The sequence below is a fragment of the Schistocerca americana genome, chromosome 3, assembly GCF_021461395.2.
Source record: "Schistocerca americana isolate TAMUIC-IGC-003095 chromosome 3, iqSchAmer2.1, whole genome shotgun sequence".
Classification (NCBI taxonomy): domain Eukaryota; kingdom Metazoa; phylum Arthropoda; class Insecta; order Orthoptera; family Acrididae; genus Schistocerca; species Schistocerca americana.
In genome coordinates, this window is record NC_060121.1 from 684749726 (window position 1) to 684769731 (window position 20006).

General features: G+C 42.8%; 1 protein-coding gene across 1 annotated transcript in view; it reads left to right on the forward strand.

Annotated features, from left to right (window-relative positions):
* Nucleotides 1-20006, forward strand: part of LOC124605628 (luciferin sulfotransferase-like) — a 282265-nt gene that overhangs the window by 199238 nt on the left and 63021 nt on the right. Inside the window, exon 4 of the mRNA XM_047137444.1 lies at nt 10363-10510. Within this exon, the coding sequence (XP_046993400.1) occupies nt 10363-10510 (148 nt within the window). The remainder of the gene's footprint in view (nt 1-10362; nt 10511-20006) is intronic.

Sequence of the window (20006 nt, forward strand, 5' to 3'; positions counted from 1 at the left end):
TGATACTCCAATCCCAAATCACAAGAGAAGAAGGTATATTTGACGAAGACCAGAAACAGCAGGATGATACGTATCACTTGGTATGCTACATGGTTAGGCAAAAATTTAGAAACAATAATTCTAGACTCTCAAGTATAGCAAGTTGCGCAGCAAGATTAAGTTCGTAATTTAGTTCACATGGACAACAGTTACAAATTAGATAGGATGGATAATAAAGGATATGCAATGAAATCGAATATTCACTACCTAGAAAATTTTCACATTTTGTAATTCTGTTGTGCGGGAGTGAATAATAGACTAACTAGAAATGGAGTGGGATATGATAAAGATTTATGGCCTGAAACAAAGAGGTAAGTACAGCTGTAGAAGAGGCAATCAAGCCATAGGTGAGCCAGGAATTAACAGAAGGTATAAACATCTTAAATCAGAATGGATGACAGAAACACGTAAAGATACTTGAAATATATCATGGAAAAAGTCTGATGTGGCCTAGAATAAAATTAATTATAATTTCGTAGAAGCAGAATGGAAATGACTTGAACTACTACATACAAACTGGAATCCTCTATTATATGTAGAAGAAATGGCACACAGGTATCAGGAGCATGTTAAAAGTGGAGAAGAATTGATGATAATTAATTGAAACCCTCAGCTGCCAACAGGTGTTGTTGATATACCTCGATGGGGACAGCTGAAAATGTGTGCCCCGACCTGGATTCGAATCCGGGATCTCCTGCTTACATAGCAGGCGCTCTATCCATCTGACCCACCGAGGATACAGATGAATAGCGCGACTGCAAGGACTTATCCCTTGCACGCTTCCCGTGAGAACCACATTCCCAATTGTCTACAATCTACATACGTAATGTACCTAATAGATACTTGCGCATCCACTCATTACTCGCGCACACTAAGGTGACGATTCCCATAAGAGTCCGGGCAAACTGTGCGCATTCGCACAGACGAAAGTCAATGGCTGGGTAGCCTTTAACTGTATTTGAAGATAGTACCTGCTCTCGAAAGAACAGATGCCATTGACGACCAGGCCGCTTCTCTAGAATAGATTATGGATAGAGCTCTGCCATGTAATCAGGAGATCCCGTGTTCGAGTCCAGGTCGGGGCACACATTTTCAGCTGTCCCCATCGAGGTGTATCAACAACGCCTGTCGACAGCTGAGGGTTTCAATTAATTATCATGTATTCTAGAGAAGCTGCACGGTCATCACTAGTATCTGTTCTTTCGAGAACAGTTACTATCTTCATATACAGGAGAAGAATTCGTCTGGCGGCAGCTTCATGAAAATGGGGATCATCGCTTGTTTTGACGTTGTCTTATGTCAATTATTACCCATACGTGTAGATCTTCAGTATTTCCCGGTGAGGCGTTACATCTTGGAAAATGGGGTTTTCTGCCTGCAACCCGCGTTCAGCTTTAGGGAGCAAACGACGCAGATTACGAGTTACTCGATCAGAATATCGTGAAGCATGGCGCGGATTACCGGAGGAAAACCAGATTTTACAAGATGGAGTTACCCGTGGGTTATTCAAATTGACTTAACTGTCATCATAACTGATGCATCACCGAAGGTTTTACGCCGTTATGTCAGTGCAATAATCTTTGTTATTAAAAGAAATGTTCTCGCTGCTGTTCTCAATAAGAAGTGTCGCAAACATAAACATTCGCCGTTATTGAGATCCTTCCGTTTCTCCTGGCATATTAGTTGACAGAATATCCCGGGTGCACTGCCGCTTCATAGTTTCCAAGAGGCACAGTATTTCTCTGATGAGATGTCACCGTCGTCAAGTGTACCGACTGACGGACCTCCTGGGGCCGCGCTTACGACTTAATTCCGCTGTCTCTGTGGGCCACTCCTTATGCGGTCCACGCCCAAGGGCGCACGTTGGCGGCCAAAGATGCGATAATATCGGCGTCTGTGGCGGCTGACGCTCGGGGGCGCACCTTGACTACAGTAGCGTGCATGTAGGCAATCCATCCGCCCTGGACGCCAGCTCGTCGTTGTTTGCTGAGTATCTTGTTATGTAGGCCCAGCGCTGCTTCCCAGTCCTTACTGAGCCTACAGCTGCTGTTCCTTTTCATGAGATTGTCCCTGGCGCCTGTTACTTCGATATTTGTGCTAAATACCTGGTGCATTTGCATTCCATAACGTGAGTCTCGGACAAGGAGTGCTCTGCGACGTCTGACATGTTATGATGGTTTCGCTGAATGTTCCCAGGTGTTGGAGGCGTCAGTCTTTGATGGTGCACAACGTTTGTCCAGTGTGTGTCTTTCCACATTGGCGTAGGATCTAGTATATCTCAGCCATCCATAAACTCAGGTCATCTTCGTCGCTCCCCAGCTTCAACATTTTCAGAAAGGAAACACTTGCAGACACAATGAGAAAAATTGTAACCGAACCATCCACATTCTCAAAAAGCGGCAGCTGTCACGAATGTAGTACATCGACTACGTAGAATACCTCTTTGGAAAAATGCAAGTGCAAACAGAATAGAACAGGATTAAGAGAGGTCCAGATATTCGAAGACTGGGCAGTAACACACGATGGAAAAACACATCAGAAAACTCATCCCTCAACATAAGCAAAAACGGCACTCCCTACCATGCCACAACCAACTCACATATAAAATTAGTAAAGTCTTCAAAAAACATAAAATTAATATATTCTTAAGGAAAATAGCACATCAGAAGCGAAATTAAAATCGAGGACAGTAGGGAAGAATAAATATGGCAGTTTCGTAATATGTGCGTAAATATATAATTACTATAACTTTAAATATATTTAGATGACTGGCATAAATTTTAATATCACCTACAAGGACGCATAAGGGCACCGAAAAGTGAAGGTACCCTCTCAACTTACTGAGAACATCTAAATCTTATGCTGTAACAACAAAGGAAAAGTAATTCTGGCCCTCCTGAAAAAAAGTTGCATACAGAAGCCATAAAAAACACTAAAAATATTCTCAACGACCGTAAGAATAATATTAAAAGTAATTCACAGTTCACCATAAAAAATTAAAGATGCAAAGTAAAGGAAACACCACTAGTGGATTAGGCCTTATCCTTGTTCCGACTGGCCGCCTGGTGCATACAACGCAGTACGAGGTGCGATTGTGGTTGTGGGATATGTGAGCGGTATGGCGAAAATTTTAAAAAAACTGAAAAATAATGCACTAAATAAAAATTTCAGCCTTAAGCATGCGAGAAAGACCTTGTGCAGTGTGCTATAGAATAGGTGAAATTCTTAAATCTGACCAATCAGTTCGAAGAAACTTGTATTGTACTTGTACTGTACTTGTACATACAGAAGAACACGTGTATAAACAAAAATAACAAAGAATATCGAAATGAAAGTATGTGTAAAGGCCTATATTTTAAAACAGTTAGATAATTTAAATGAGCTGCCAATAATCACTACAGATCTCCTATCAAAATGTGTACAATTAAGTAATTTTCTTAAGATTATACAGGGTGTTTCACAATTCATGTTACTCGCTTGTAGAGGCTGTAGACGGGACATCGTAGATCAGCATTTACTTGGGAAGCCATGTCCGGAAATGTTGTACAACGACACTACAGAGCGGCAGAGCTATAGGCGTCGGCGCTTCTAAATGTATGTATATACAGGGAGATTCCGTGATGACGTTACAGACTTTCAAGGATGATTAAGAAGGATAAATGTATCAATTTCACGTCATGGTCCCTTGACTAGAAGCGAACGAGTCGAAAGTTAAAGGCGAAAACCGTTCTCATATCTGTGACAATGGAATGCACGTCCTGATACTGTCGTTACTAAGATTACACGGAAGGTAACTTTCAGAGGTGGCAGTACGGATCTAAACAAGAAGATTTTTTTTATAAAAATCGGCTTTAAAATGCATACCTTAAGAGCTATGAGCACTTGCTCAGTACAGCAGAAGTATTTTACCCTAGCGAAGATGAACAAGTGCTCATAGCGCCTCAGGTATGAATTATAGAGACCATGTTTACTGGACATTTTTTCCCTGTTTTGGCCCATACTGCTACCTCTCGAAGTTGCGTAGCCTACATTCTTAGCAAAAACAGCAGCGGTACATGCGTTCCACTGTCAGAGGTATCAGAACGGTTTTCCCTCACTACTTTCGACTCGTTCATTTCCAGCACATGGACCCTTACCTCAGTTTGATATATTTATCCTTCTGTATCAAAGTAGAAAGTTTGTAACATCGTCAGAAAATTGCCCTGTATGAACGTACAATTACTGGTGCCGGTGCCTATAACTTTGACGTTCTGTCACATCGTCGCCTGACATTTCCGGTCATGTAAAACCTGATCTATTGAGTCCCCTCTACAACGTATAGAAGTGTGTAACATGAATCGTGAAGACCACGTAGATCGCTGTTGATGACTTGCAAGAATATGTGAAACAAATTTGGTACACACAAATAAAACATTCAGTTGTAAAAGATGGAATTTTCCCACATCTGTAGGATAAAGGAATATGCAGGGTGAACTAGAACTCCACTGTAAAACTTTCAGAGATGGTTCTAAGGCGCCTTGTCATGGTCCGTGCGGCTGCCCCCCCGTCGGAGGTTCGAGTCCTCCCTCGAGCATGGGTGTGTGTGTTGTCCTTAGCGTAAGTTAGACTAAGTAGTGTGCAAGCTTCAGCCTTGAATATACTACTCCGTAAGGACTAGTGCCCGATTAGGACATCGTAAAAATTAATGACATGCTAGTTCATACCTCTGTATCGTTTGCACTGCCGCTCCTAACATAAGCGACTTACATTCTAACATTCTGCGTGGTGTCTGTTTGTGCTATGTCGTGTCTCCCTACCACTTTCTCGCAACGACGCTCTGAGCATGTTTTTTAGGGAATTGACTAGTTTGAACCTGGGACCTGTTGATGGTAAGGAGACTTCAGACCACACATGACATGTAGAGTTCAGAAGAGTTCAGTGAGACTAGCGATGATATAACGAAATACTTAATGACTTCAGTGTCAGCTCCACTGCACTCCCTGTAAAAGAATCTTAATACTAACTAAATTTAGTGGAAGGGGTTCAAGGCTTTCCTATTTTTAGTTAGCTGGTAAAATAACGTCGAAAAAGCAGTTAAGTTTACCATTGGAAATTTTATTCTACTCACAAAACATCGTTTATAAATTGCACTATAGATAAAAGGAAATGTTTTAATACAGGACGGTAAAAACCAACTGCGTTCAACAAAAATGTGAACGAGTATTTCCTGAATGGTTTTCCAAGTTCTACAAAAGATCGAAGGATGACCTATGCCATATCACATCTATAATCTAGGTTTAAATTAAGTTTCACAAAAGAGTAAACTATCAAAATGGTCTACAGTGACCCTCAATTATCTTTAATTACTTATCTAACTTGTCGTAAATTACAGTGGCTGATGTGGCTTCTCAATAACTATATAACAGAAAAATCATCGCGTTTCAGATTTTTACTTCAAGTGGCAAATGTGAACACCATGAGCTTTAATTGACGATCGACACTCGTATTACGCAAAAAGGGGGTGCAACAGATGAGACTTCTGCAGTTCTGAGTGAAGCTTTATGCGCTGTTATGCGGCATCGCTTGCGTTCATTACCTTGTCAGTGTTCGTCAGGGGGCGGTGGAGAGCACAGCTCCCCTCACCTCGCCATCTCGGAAGCAACTCTCACCTAACTTCTCCTTACTACAATTTAACGAAGTTGGTTAAAAAAAAATATCTGGCTGTGTTTTCATCTGACCAATCAGCGTCTCAATGTTAACCTTAAGCTCCGCCTACAAAAATTCTGTCCATCCAATGACAAACGTTGTACTTTTCATGGTAGGGCAATGTTTTTAAAGTTTGCAACGTGACAGAGACGAAAAAAGTCTCACGCTAAAACTTGCAGCAGGTGTGGTCCTTTTTGTGTTATCGTAAGATCTATACTGTTCTTCTGGAGGGCTCTATCTTTTAAAATGGGCTGGGGGGTGGTCCTGACGTAACAGAGACGCGAGAAAGTCTCACGCTAAAACTTGCGATTGGAGTGGCCCTTTTTGTGTTATCGTAAGATCTATACCGTTCTTCTGGAGGGCTCTATCTTTTAACATGGGCTGGGGGGTTGGTCCAGGTGGTTATCTGGCGACGTGGGTGTCCGTCCCATATCGTAGGGCCTTCCATCTTTACACGGTTCTGCTCTCGCCTTCTGTTCTCGTTTCTCCCCTCGGAACTGCGTCTGTCTCACGGTGGGAAGGTATGACATGCATTTAGGTATTCTTGTTTTAGTCTGTGGTATTCCATTCGCTCACTCGTTGCTCGTATTACTTTGGTTAATTTAATGTCACGATTTATTCGGAGCTATGTGACATACTACTGGATTTACTTATCATGTCAAGGTTTTCATGGAAGGTGTTGGATTCGCCTGACACCTTACAACATGCTCACTTTTGATGTCACGAAATGGCAAGTACTTCAGATTGCTGATTCTAATGATTCAGCGATATTTCTGTCGATCGATCTTTATTGATTCGGCCCTGCTTTATTGTTGAACCAGCTCCCCTGAGTTTGTTCTCAAAACCTTAGAGGGCACAATGCCTTCTCTCCTGTATCTGTCATTTTAGCTGCCTTTTCAATTTCCATTTCTATAGCCTTTTCTTTCGCTGATTCGAGACGTATTGCCTCAGGATGGCAGGCCGACAACGTTTCTTACTGAGGAAATTTGATAATTGAACGACACATCGTTCAGGTGTAACAGTATGACGCAGAGGCTAACTTATCAATGAGAGTACTTGTCGCCCACAGTTTGATTTTCTGTACACAAGTTATTCGTGCCCTTTGGCGCCATATTGTATGACTGCTAACGGTTATAACAAAAATGGTGCAAATGGCTCTGAGCACTATGGGACTTAACATCTGAGGTCGTCAGTCCCCTAGAACTTAGAACTACGTAAACCTAACTAATCTAAGGACATCACACACATCCATGCCCGAGGCAGGATTCGAACCTGCGACCGTAGCAGTCACGCGGTTTCGGACTGAGCGCCTAGAAACCGCCAGACCACCGCGGCCGGCGGTTAATAACAAGGTGTATGGTTTGAGACATGTAACCAAAAATTATACAGGCATGCAACTGAGACTGACAAAATAAAAAAAATTCAAAATTTTCTCAATTTATTTTTCTGTAAATTTATAACATAGGGCTAAATTTACGGACAATTTGGAAATCGCTGTAAGATGCTACAGCTCGCCAGAGAAAGTAATACGCCAAGTCATAGTAATCAATCAACTTATTGAAGTCCCCTCGCAGATTTCCCACGACATGTATTTTTTTTATTTCCGCACTTTACAATAAAATATTTGTTCACGATAAATTATTTTGCACTAAACTTGAAACAACGAAAGGAAACACCAGTCAGCGACGGATCGCAGCTTTCAGTCTGGTGTATTTCTGGACAACAGAGCCATCAGATGTGACATTATGTGCTCTTCCTAGCGACAGAGAGACGCGAGTGTGTCCAAGTGAAGGTGCGCTCGGCGAGCTCTGGCAGACGTAGACAAACCACTGTATGAGGTAGCGTGGAGAGGATGACGGCTGTCAGAAGGCGCTCTTTCTCCGTGTACATGTCAGTAATGTAGCCACGATGAAATGTGTGTGAACACCGCGCAATATGTGGACTGCTAGCGGCTCTCGCAGACAGCAGCTGTCGCTACACTTTAACACATAAGAGTGGCGAAATTTCATAGCTGCTAGAATAAAAATGACGAACTAGAAACTTGACCACAAAAGATATTTAATAAACAACACCACTCTCTGAAAGAGAATTCCAAGCCCGAATAAATGAGTTTCCCGTACATTCTGACGAAACAGTAGTTAGTAAGAACCAGCAAATAAAAGTTCAATAAAATTACGATATATACGAATATTAATAACGGCCAAACTATGAGACTAACAAAGCCCGAGAAGTATTGATGTAACAAGCGTCTCAATCTCCGTCATATGAAGGATTTAACAACGATAAGCTAAATTCCGCGATCAGGCCAAGAGGACCCAACGATCCTGACAGGCCGCCGTGTCATTGTCTGCAATACACCAGAAATCGGATGCCGTGCGGAGGGGCAAGGGGTAGCATACCTCCCTCCCAAAGGCCATCAAGCCACTACTTCCCATTAAAATATGTCCACGGTAGACATTACGGAACTGGGTGGGCTATGTCCGTCCCCACACCATGAGAGAAAGCCCTGACAATATCAAGAATTGAACCCACGTTCGTCGGCACGGCAGTCAGACAAGCTCACCACCACACGAGACCGATGGAATGACGTACTCTACTTATTCATCACTATTTCCTTTTACACACCAGGCTCATTTTTCCAGTAATTATCATTAATGACTAACTACCGTCAGATACAAGTGAAGAAAGAACTTGAATGAATCTATATAGGTTATTATTAGTGTGTTTCAAGAGAGATTTAACAGTAACAAAGTCAGAAAAGCTGAATTATTATCAATAATTAACGGGCAGTACGGAATAAAAGTGGAGAAATCCAATGAAATTGTTATTTCATATGATGTGTCCACGTTTGTTGAAGTGTTATTGCCGCGCGGGATTAGCCGAACGGTCTTAGGCGCTGCAGTCATAGACTGTGCGGCTGCTCCTGGCGGAAGTTGGAGACCTCTCTCGGGCATGGGTGTATGTGTTTGCCCTAGGCTAATTTAGGTTAAGTAGTGTATAAGCTTAGGGACTGATTACCTTAGCAGTAAAGTCCCATAAGATTTCACACACATTTGAACATTTGAAGTGTTATTCGTAAAAACACGCTAGTGATGACAAAAATGTTAGAGCATCAATTAAGCATAGCTTAAACGCCGTATCTGTCCAGTTTTTGCTGTCGTTAGATGCAGTATTCCAATACACCTAACCTTGTATTTTTAGTTGCTATGTAAAAAGTCATAAGATCAAATATAAATGATGTGTTTGAGAAATGAATTGTTTATGGGCAGAGAGTTCACTACCTTTTGAAGTTATAAGTTACTCGACGTCTCGCAGTTACAAATTTCAAATGGTTCAAATGGCTCTGAGCACTATGGGACTCAACTGCTGAGGTCATTAGTCCCCTAGAACTTAGAACTAGTTAAACCTAACTAACCTAAGGACATCACAAACATCCATGCCCGAGGCAGGATTCGAACCTGCGACCGTAGCGGTCTTGCGGTTCCAGACTGCAGCGCCTTTAACCGCACGGCCACTTCGGCCGGCCGGTTACAAATTTTCGTGCACGTCAAATGTCGAGAATATTGCCGAAAGACTCGATGTCTTGTGAGCTATCGTTACTAAAGTCTTTAGCTAGTACTTAAGGATTTCAGTGAGGTTAGAGCTGTTCGAACTGGCGATATTTTATGAACTTAGGTGGAGTTTCGCCTGAACTGAAGTTACACTTCCATGTAGGACTCGTGGATTATGGCTTTTGATTCATAGCTGAAGTTAGTAGTTCCATCCACAAAAAATGGTTCAAATGGCTCTGAGCACTATGGGACTCAACTGCTGTGGTCATAAGCCCTCTAGAAGAACTACTTAAACCTAACTAACCTAAGGACATCACACACATCCACGCCCGAGGCAGGATTCGAACCTGCGACCGTAGCGGTCGTGCGGTTCCAGACTGTAGCGCCTTTAACCGCTCGGCAGTTCCATCCACAGAATTTCACAAAAAATAATATATATATAAGTGTGTGTGTGTGTGTGTATGTGTGTGTGTCGCGCGTGATCAGCCGAGCGGTCTCAGGCGCTGCGGTCATGGACTGTGCGGCTGGTCCCGACGGAGGTTCGAGTCCGCCCTCGGGCATGGGTGTGTGTGTTTGTCCTTAGGATAATTTAGATTAAGTAGTGTGGAAGCTTAGGGACTGATGACCTTAGCAGTTTAGTCCCGTAAGATTTCACATGCATTTGAACATTTTGTGTGTGTGTGTGTGTGTGTGTGTAACTTACGGTTATGTATCAGCAATACATGCCTAGTTCTCACTAGCACTTATTCCAAGAAAAAAGCTGATAATGAACTGAAATTTAAATTGATTGCTTGTGTTCTACCCTTAGACTGAATACAGAGTGGCACGTCGTAATTAATTCAATCGCAACACGCGGAGAAGACGATTAGCTTGGACGTGAAAATACTTAGTAAAAAATGGAATGAATAACTATATCCGACATCAAATGTTATGACATTAGTCAGTCATGTCTGGAAACCCTTAAAATTCACACGTCTTTTCCAGTTTTTCTTAGATTATTTTGGGTCTACCTGAAAAAAAAACTTGCTTTTCATGCGGAGATGCACATTAGGAGTCTACCCCGGTAACGTAAGACTTGAATCCTCAGGATGATGACGGTGCTGGAACTGCCGCCGGAGATCACGGACGAGGCTCTGAAGGGCGCCTACAGCGGCAACATCAAACGGCCTCGCTACTTCAAGACGCACCTGCCCAGGGACCTGCTACCCAAGCAGATATGGACCAAAAAACCCAAGGTGAGTCACGTTTCCACTTTCCCTAGGCTCATCACTTCTCACCTTGGACAACAGCCTCTGGTTCAGAGTGATTACGGTCTTATAGCGGCAAAGGCCTCCAGCGGGCTATGACTGAAGTGAGGTCATACAGACGAAAAAAACCGTTTCGATACACAGCAACGCTTTTTGGGTTTAGCGATATATTTAACGGCAAAGAATTAAGTATTAATAGATTTAATGATTGTTCCTTTGGTATTTTAGAAACATATCACTCAGTTGATAGAAACGGAAAGTTTCTCCATGTAAGAATCAAGTTGCAAATACCTAACAGCGAGGTCGCATTTTGCATGAGTCTCCGTGCAAAATATACATTTTTACGTATCTTTCGTATCGTGTGTCCTGCGTCGTTTATTTTACCGTCATTGTGGAACTTCTACACATGTTTTTGTGATTTTTCGATATTACTCTCAACGAGATAAATGAGATAGTTTTCCTCCCCAGTTCGTGCAGGCATTGACTCTTGCATTTCCCACCTTACAAAATGTAACGTACGGGGAAAACCACCACTACAGCTACATCATACATTTACATACTACACTCCGCATGCCACGACATAGTGCTTCTCGGAGGGTACTTCGGAGGGCTGTTGATAAAATTACAACACATCCATACATTGATATTTTTCCAAATACGTCAACATACATCGGCGATACTATTAGCATCGACATTGGTATCGAAATGGAAACATAGAGTGCCCATATTTTCATGTTATATTTTTTTTCGCATTTTCCGATAAATATTTGAAGTTGTTCTTTTGAAATTCTAGACGAACATGATTTTACTTTCGCTGTGTGAAGGAGTCTTACTACTTTTTTAGCTTTTATCACTCCCAGTCCTCCTCTTTGACTTTGCGAAGGAAGTATAGCACAAAGAAGTCCGATTGTACTCCGGGAGGAGGTGTGAATGGAATAACAAGATATTCGATATGAAAAAATAGCACACTAATTTTTAACGCAACTTGTGTGCTATTTCTTCACATTGGCATTCTTCAAAAAAAGTTCTTCAAACTGATTAACGTAATCGGCAGTCGGCGTTACCAACACAAACTGTAAACCTTAAGTTCACTACGCAATTAGGACACTACAGCTACTAGATCGCTGGTGATTGCAGAAATGAAAAAAACAGAGAAGTAAAAGTGTTCCTGACAAATCCGATATGAGGAAAACGAACAACGGACCCATTAGACACCTTTTATTGTGCCACTTACCGGCAGCCACCATTGTTAGCAAAGTGGTTATCGTCAAGCGTGAACGTGCATCGTTTTCCTTTCAGTTCATGATCTGAGAGCAATAAGCAGGCTTTTGTGCAAATGAACCGAGTTAATTTGTTAATAACAATACCTCTACTTATCTTTAAATGCATCCTGCAGTATGAGACAGGATCCAAATGTTAACTAAATGTTTTAACTGTACCTTTTTTCTATTCGTTGTGTTACATTACAACAGCCTGCATTAAATTTCATATTTCTTGCTACAGATATGAAATGCAATTGAAGATAAGCGTCTCTGTAATAAGCACTCACGAATCCACGTTATTTCCATACCAAAATTTATACTGTGGCCGCTTATCGGCATGAGTCGTGCACGTCCGTGAGTTGTCAGTACTGGAAGACAAATAATTAAACATTCCCCCTGTTACACCCTCTAACCCAGAGTGGCCGCGCTACTTACACCTCTGCCAATGTAGGTAAGCGGCCAATTATACATAATTCCCGGTTGAATACACAAACGCTAATTGAAATTAAACACATATTAAAACATTACTGTCCCTGCAAATTTTTCGTCGTTACTAAGCAGGAAATCTACACTCTTAAGAATCTCTAAACGTTAGTTGACGTTTCTGGATTCGGTCGTTAGTTGCTACGTCCATCATAATAGTAATACGTGAACACATAAACTGAAGTACTGAGTTTCATAGTAAGTACAGGGAGGCCAATGATCCGTATGTAATTGGAAAGGTATTTTGCTGTAAATGTGCACAGAGAAAAAAAAAATAATCTGTGTATGTAGCCGTTGAGAGTGGTAAAAGGGAGTAGAAGCTTTCACACCCATAAAACTGATGTTTAATTCGCTATCACTTATTAAAATATACATAAAGCCGGCCGGAGTTACCGTGCGGTTCTAGGCGCTAAAGTCTGGAACCGCGAAACCGCTACGGTCGCAGGTTCGAATCCTGCCTCGGGCATGGATGTGTGTGATGTCCTTAGGTTAGTTAGGTTTAAGTAGTTCTAAGTTCTAGGGGACTGATGACCTCAGAAGTTGAGTCCCATAGTGCTCAGAGCCATTAAAATATACAGTACTTGAACATCGAAAATTGAACTATCAACCTCTGCAGTGCGCACCGATCAAGTGCTAGGACAGAAATAACACACGACAGTAACAACACTTCGTGAAATCGCGTTGTAGGGGCGTTCATGTTTGCATTGTACATTTGCAGTAAAACATGCATATCCGGCATCTACAATGCGGCTACTGCTAGATCAATGATGTAGTTAACAGCGAAAATTAACATATCATAGTAACAAAGTCTATAAATAACTTTGAATAATGGCGTCGTTATTTCGCTTACTTTTCTGTAAGAACAACTGTGTTGTCGTTTGCTGCCACAACAAGTAAACTTGACGTAACTTCCTGATTTTTAATTGCTTCATTTTGAATAACTACGACTTCCGACTTCGCTTATTATGCTGAAACTGTATTTGTTGTATGGCATGCCTAGAAGAAGAATGCTAACGCGTCAGAAAGAAAGACGCAGAGCTAGACCGGCTCAGTTTTTGCGTAGAGAAAGTATAGCAATAGGGATATTCGTAATTATAATGAATCTGTTTTGTTTAACTATCATTATATTAACATGTGAGGCAATAAAACTGAAATACCGAGTTTTAAAATAATAATAATTATAATTATACAAGGAGGTGCATGAAGCTTATATAATTCCAAAGGTACTTTGCTGTAGATGTGCACAAAAGAAAAAAGAATCATTTACACACACAGCCATTAGGGTAGGTAAAAGGAAACAGACACACACATGTGAAAAATTTTTCTTTGTCTCTGACATTGCTACCAAATTTTACGACGTGTAGCGATCAAGTGCTATGGCAGAAACGACGCATGACAGTAACAACGTTTCGTGAAGTTGTATTCTAGGGACGTTCATATTTAAATGCTGCATATAGTTCATTTGCAGTAACACGCAACCAGACAGCTATAAAGCCGCGACTGCTACTTAGTTGATGTTGTGAGCAGTGGAAAACGAAACGTAGTACGAAGCCGTTGGGGACAACAAACGTCGTTCATTAGCGTCATTTCTTCACGTGCTTTCGTCCAACAGGAAACGGAATTAGCTATGTGTTCATTTGCTGCCGTCGCCAGAAAATTTTGTATGTTCCTAATTTTCAGTATCTTCAATTTGAGCAGCTACAACGTCCCGTATTACAAGGAAACTATATTTGATGTAGGCTATGTCTCGAAGAAGAACATTAACAGGTCGGACAGAAAGACGAGGAGACACGCAATGTTTGCATAGAGAAAGTAACAGGAATGGTGCAGATGTTGATAACGATAATTCTACTGTTATTCTGAAAGATACATTTAAATGTGCACTGAATATAATTGCAAATAATCCGCATAGCTGTAATTGCGTTTCAATGAATTGACAGTGCGGACGTCGTGAGGTGACTTTACGCGACACAACGGATTCACATTGCGTTGTCATAAGGGTAAAGTTAATTTGCCGTCAGTAACACAAAATCTATTTTTCAACACAGTGTTTCGAGGACACACTTCAAGTGATCGAACAATTAAAGAGAAAGCAATGAATCATTTCAAGAATACACGTAACTACAATGCAGGATTTGCCACAGACCAGTTCTGCGGCTAAAATTTCATATGCTTTAAGATACACGACATTTGCTATCACAGATAAGGTCAACTGATACAGTAGGTTGAATTTGGACCACAGGTGATACTAATATTGTTATAAAATACAACCGCGGGCGACACGTGTACTTACGCGAGCATCATGTGGACTGCAGGCCGCACTTTTGTCTACCACTGGTCTATACGCTAAACTACGAGCCCTGATTTGGATATCTCGAATTCCAGGGCCTTACCGGAGATGTACGTTGGTGGTTGTTCAGGCGTTCTGCATTCTCTAGAAAATAACTGTAATTTTTTTAAATTTCTGAATAGTCTTTCGTGTAGAAAAAGGCTTATTCCCATCTGAGTTCAATGCGTGCTTCCATAATACTCTCAAGTTGATAGAACCTACCAATAATGTATCTAGCAGGACGCCTCTGAATTGCTTCCATGCCTTCCTTTAATTCCAGTCAGTGGCGATGCCAAACACTCGAGCAGAACTCAAGAATGATTGCACTAGTGTTTCATATACGGTGTACTTTATAGATGAGCTTCACGTACCTAAAATTCTCCCAAAATACCGAAGCCGACCATTTGCCTTCTCTACTACCACTTTTACGCTCTCCTTCCATGTAACGTCGCGTTACACCGTTGCTACTAGGTATCTAATCGACGTGACTGTGTTAAGCAGCAGAACACTAATACCGTATTCGCGGCTTAGAAGATCGTTTTTCCCACAAATTTGCATTGAATTAGATTTTCCACATTTAGAACGAGCTACCATTCATCGCAACATACATACATTCTGTCCCAGTCATCCTGTGTGCTTCTACATTCATTCAACGACGTAGCTTTTTCCCGCATACTAGAGCGTGATTAGCATGCAGTCGCAGATGTCTGCTGACTTTATCCGTCAGATCTTTCATTTATATAGAAAACAAGGGTGGTCCTATCACACTTCCCTGGGGCACTGCTCTCGATATCGTCTGTGGTGAGCAGCCGCTGTCGACTACAACGTGCTGCTTGGAAAATCTTCGAGCCACTCACAAACCTGAAAGCCTACTCTGTATTCCCATCCCAATCCTGATGATTGACCAGCTACAGAGCATCAAATCGGACGTTGATTCGGTGCTGGACTACAAACTCCTCACTATGGGGTACAAAATTCACCGGATTAGTTGGACAGAGTACTGATGGCGCTGTTGTATACCGGGAAGTGTCACAGTTGAGTGCCCCTATGGGAACCAGGATAACTTGACTAGAACTTCTAGTCACTGGTATGAATGGCAGCCGGCCGCTGTGGCCGAGTGGTTCTAGGCTTTTCAATCCGGAACCGCGCTGCTGCTACGGTCGCAGGTTCGAATCCTGCGTCCTGCCTCCGGTATGGATGTGTGTTACGTCCTTAGGTTAGTTAAGTTTAAGTGGTTCTAAGTCTAGGGGACTGGTGACCTCTGGTGTTAAGGCCCATAGTGCTTGGAGCGATTTGAAGCATTTGAATGAATTGCAGCCAACGTTAATTGCAGATGTATGTTATTGCAGATGTGTAGCAGAAAGATTCCGGTAGGGATTTGTGTTTGACTACTCTGTTGACTGTTTGACTACTCTGTTACGTTGATTAATTATGTGCAGGTACTGGCATATCCGGGGCCTAATTTTTGACGAGGAGGCGCGGCATCACTCAAGTTAGTTGTTGTCAGTGACGAAACAGTTCTCAGGTTTCACGAGAAATGACTTGCGTACACTTGTTACCAATCAGTGTCCTAAATGTGTTCCTTTGGTTTTCAAACTGCTATTGAATTAAAATGTCTGTTTATTTGATGGGACAGTAAGCAAGTTCAGTATCTGTTGATGTTTTATTGTGGAGAGGGAGGGGGGAGAGGTGAATGTCACGTGTGCATGACATATTCGCATCTCCCATAAATAATGGCAAGCATTTGTGCAGAAGTCGAAGCTGTTTCAACTACCACCAGCGAAGGCACCGGTTAGAGTTGCTTAAGGTCCATTCGCTGTATACTCCGGCGGAACATCAGCTTAACGAGTACTTAGAGACCAGTTAATGCCACTTTGCTCGCGGGATGCAATTAGAGGTAAGTGTTCTGCTGTACTGTAAAGGAACGATCAGCGACACTGCGGATGGCAGCTACCCTCCTCTGTTCATGGCTGGCTTCGCTCTTGTATACGGGACACGTTTCAAAACGACGTTAAATGAAACAAGTACATGAGGCCGAAGGTAGGGAAGGCAAATGGCTTACGACAACTTTTTGTGGGAGCTGTCCGGAAAATATGGTGGAACTATAAAGAAGATCGTGTACAGGACACTTATGCAGCCCACTCTGCTACTCCTAGAGTCTTTGGGAACGTTACCTGGTCCGATTAAAGGAAAACATGGAACCGATTCAGCGATTCAGAGGCTTTCTGACAGATTTGTAGCTGTCCGCTTCGATTAGCTAGAGCTTTGCTAATTCCTCAAGGGAAGAATATGAGTTTTTCGTGAGAACCAAAAAACAAAGTAATGTTGATCAAGACGTCCGCAAAGAATTACAAGCAGCCAATTTTCTCTCGGTCCATTTGCCAACGAATGATGAAGGGATAAAGTTTCTGTGCACAAAATGCCCTCTGCCATCGGCTACACGGTAGCGTATCGAGTACGTGAATGAAGCGTACCTCAACTAACCTCACGTTATATGGCGCAGAAACTTCGTTGGCCAATCCTCCATTCTTTATTAGCATACTTCAGGGTCTTGTCCAAACCATAAAATGACATTTAAGCAAAAACTTGTATTTCACAATCTCAGTTGAAGTCATAAAACGTGCCTAAGTTCCTGTTACGATTTTGTCACTGCTGTACTTAATAGAACTCGTAAACAAGATAATAAAATGCACATCGGATAAGCCTAGCTATTCTACAAAATATGAACGTTTCTGACTGGTATCGATCTTCTGATGTATAATGTACGAAGGACGAGAAAAAATTTCCATTGCTTCAGCGTATGTGCAAAGTAATGCGAATCCGATGCGGGTACATAAGCACAGATATGTATGCCAGGGATCAGTCTGGCATTCGTGTCTGACCGATACGCTTGCGGGAAATGCGGAAACGTGAGCAATGGCGAAGTTATTACCAAACAGGACAAACGTGTCGTTGTTCAATTCTTGGCTGCAGAAGGACAAACCCTGATAGTGAAGAATGAATAATGTGTACGCGGCAGTCTGTCTATCTAATACCACCGTTGAGAAATGGTGCGCCAAAGCCTGTTGTCACTTCGTGATACGCACAACCGCATTCAGCAAACGTCGTAACGCAGAAGTCGGCTAACTCAAGTGGGAGACAGTCGAGCACACGCCGTATAGTCATGGCCCCTAACCATGTAATTATCATGCCTGCAGTCCCACCTACATACATCTACATGATTACTTCGCAGTTCACAATTAAGTGTCTGGCAGCAGGTTCATCGATTAACCTATAAACTTCTTCCCAAAAGTTCCACACTCGAAAAGGGCGCGGGAGAAACAAACACTTAAATCTTTCCATGTGAGCTCAGATTTCTCTTCCTTTATTATGGTGATAATTTCTCTTTGTGTGGGTGGGCGCAAACAAAATATTTTCACACTCTGAAGAGAAAGCTGGTGACTGAAATTTCATAAGAAAGTCATGCCGCAGCAAGAAACGCCTTTCTTTTAATTACTGCCGCCCCATTTCGTGTATCTCATTTATCATAAGACTGGCACTCTCTCTCCTATTTCTCGATAGTTAAAAACGAGCTGCCGTTCTTCGCACGTTTTCTATGTCCTCAGCTAATCCTATCCGATATGGATTCCATACCACACAACATTACTCCACAAGAGGGCGGACAAGGGTAGTGTCATCAGTATCTTTAGCAACCCTGTTACATTTTCTAAGTGTTCTGCCAGAAGATTGCGGTCTTTGTTTTGCTTTCCTGACTCATTGTCTATGTGATTGTTCCAGTTCCCTTAAAAAGTGACCTGAAGCGTTCACGATTACTGTCGACCCCCCCAGGGGGTCCACAACTCTTTTGTGGATAAGTGCGTAGCGAGCACGGGACCCCGAGCTAGTGTGGCCCTCTTTCCTTTCCGGGCTGCATACCTTCCTTTTCCACATCCTTCCCCATCCCCCATCTTTCCCACCCCCATCACCTCCGCCTCTTTCCTTCTCTTTCTCCCCCTCTGGGAGTATGTTTAGTGCCTACGTCCGGAGACGGACGCTCGAAACTGTAAAACAGTCTCTCTTCTTCGCTTTCTCTGCTGGCAAGTCTCTGTCCTTTCTTTGTCCTTTCCTCTACTCTTTACCCTCTTCTCCACTGAGGCGTTTGAGACCTCTCTTCATTCCTTTCCTTCTCGTTGTCCCTCCCTTTCTCTTTTTCCTCCCTGTGCGTGTCTGATGGCCGACCCACGCATTCCTACGCGTAGCCGGTGACAGGGTAACGCGTAATACCCCATCCCGGTAGACAGGTAGGACACGTACGTACCCCCTGGTAATGGCCAGGCCCAGGGAGGGATGATTATCCGAGCTGGTACCTTCCGAAAGTGCCGATTGGTCCCTCTGTCCGTTTCTTGGGAGGTGTGACCTGAGGTGTGAACAATCACCTAAGGCGGGAGTGCCCTCAGAGAGGACCCCCACAAGGAAGGAGCGCGCAATCGGAGACGCCGGTAATCATGGGGGATATTTCTGCAATGGTTTCCTCATCATCTACTATGTCTGCTCACAAGCGAAAGTAAAATAAGTCTCAGCTGCGGACAATTCTTCCATCAGTGCCACAGTTCCTTGTGGTTTTTCGGTCGGACGAAGGTCAAGACTTCTCCACAGTCAACACTTTCATTATTCAGAAAGGTGTCGACGCAATTGCAGGTCCTGTGAAGTATTGTTCCCGTTTACGAAATGGCAACTTGTTGTTAGAAACAGTCAGTGCCCTCCAGGCACAAAAATTGCTGTGTACGTCACTGCTACACACCTTCCCTGTCCGGGTGGAAGAGCTCTGCACTTTAAATTCATCACGTGGGGTGCTTTATACACGCTCCCTCGACGGATTGTCCGACGAGGAAATTCAAAACTACCTGTCTGATCAAGGCGTAACAGCTGTTCATCGAGTCATGAAAAGGGTTGATAAGGACTTCGTTCCAACCTGTACTGTTTTCTTGACATTTGGCAGAGTTCAACTTCCATCGAACATAAAAGCTGGATATGAGATAATTTCCGTTCGCCCTTACATCTCAAATCCTACGCGTTGCTATCGGTGTCAGTGGTTCAACCATACCAGCCAGTCATGTTCCAATCCGGCCAAATGCGTTATGTGTGGCAAAGGTGCCCATGAGGGTGCTTGTCCACCTCCATCCCCTCGTTGCATCAACTGTATGGGTGACCACGCTGCTTCCTCTAGAGATTGCCACATTTTCAAACACGAACCGCTCATTCAGGAAATCAGAGTGGAGGAAAAGGTGTCGACCTTTGCTGCTCGAAAATTATTCGCCAGTCGAAAGCCCACTGTGCCTCATGCAGGTAAATACAGCACTGTCCTTGCCTCTCCTCGGCACATTTGTGATCTCACCTTTAGTGCCAGGGTCATATCGGCCAGCTCAAAGAT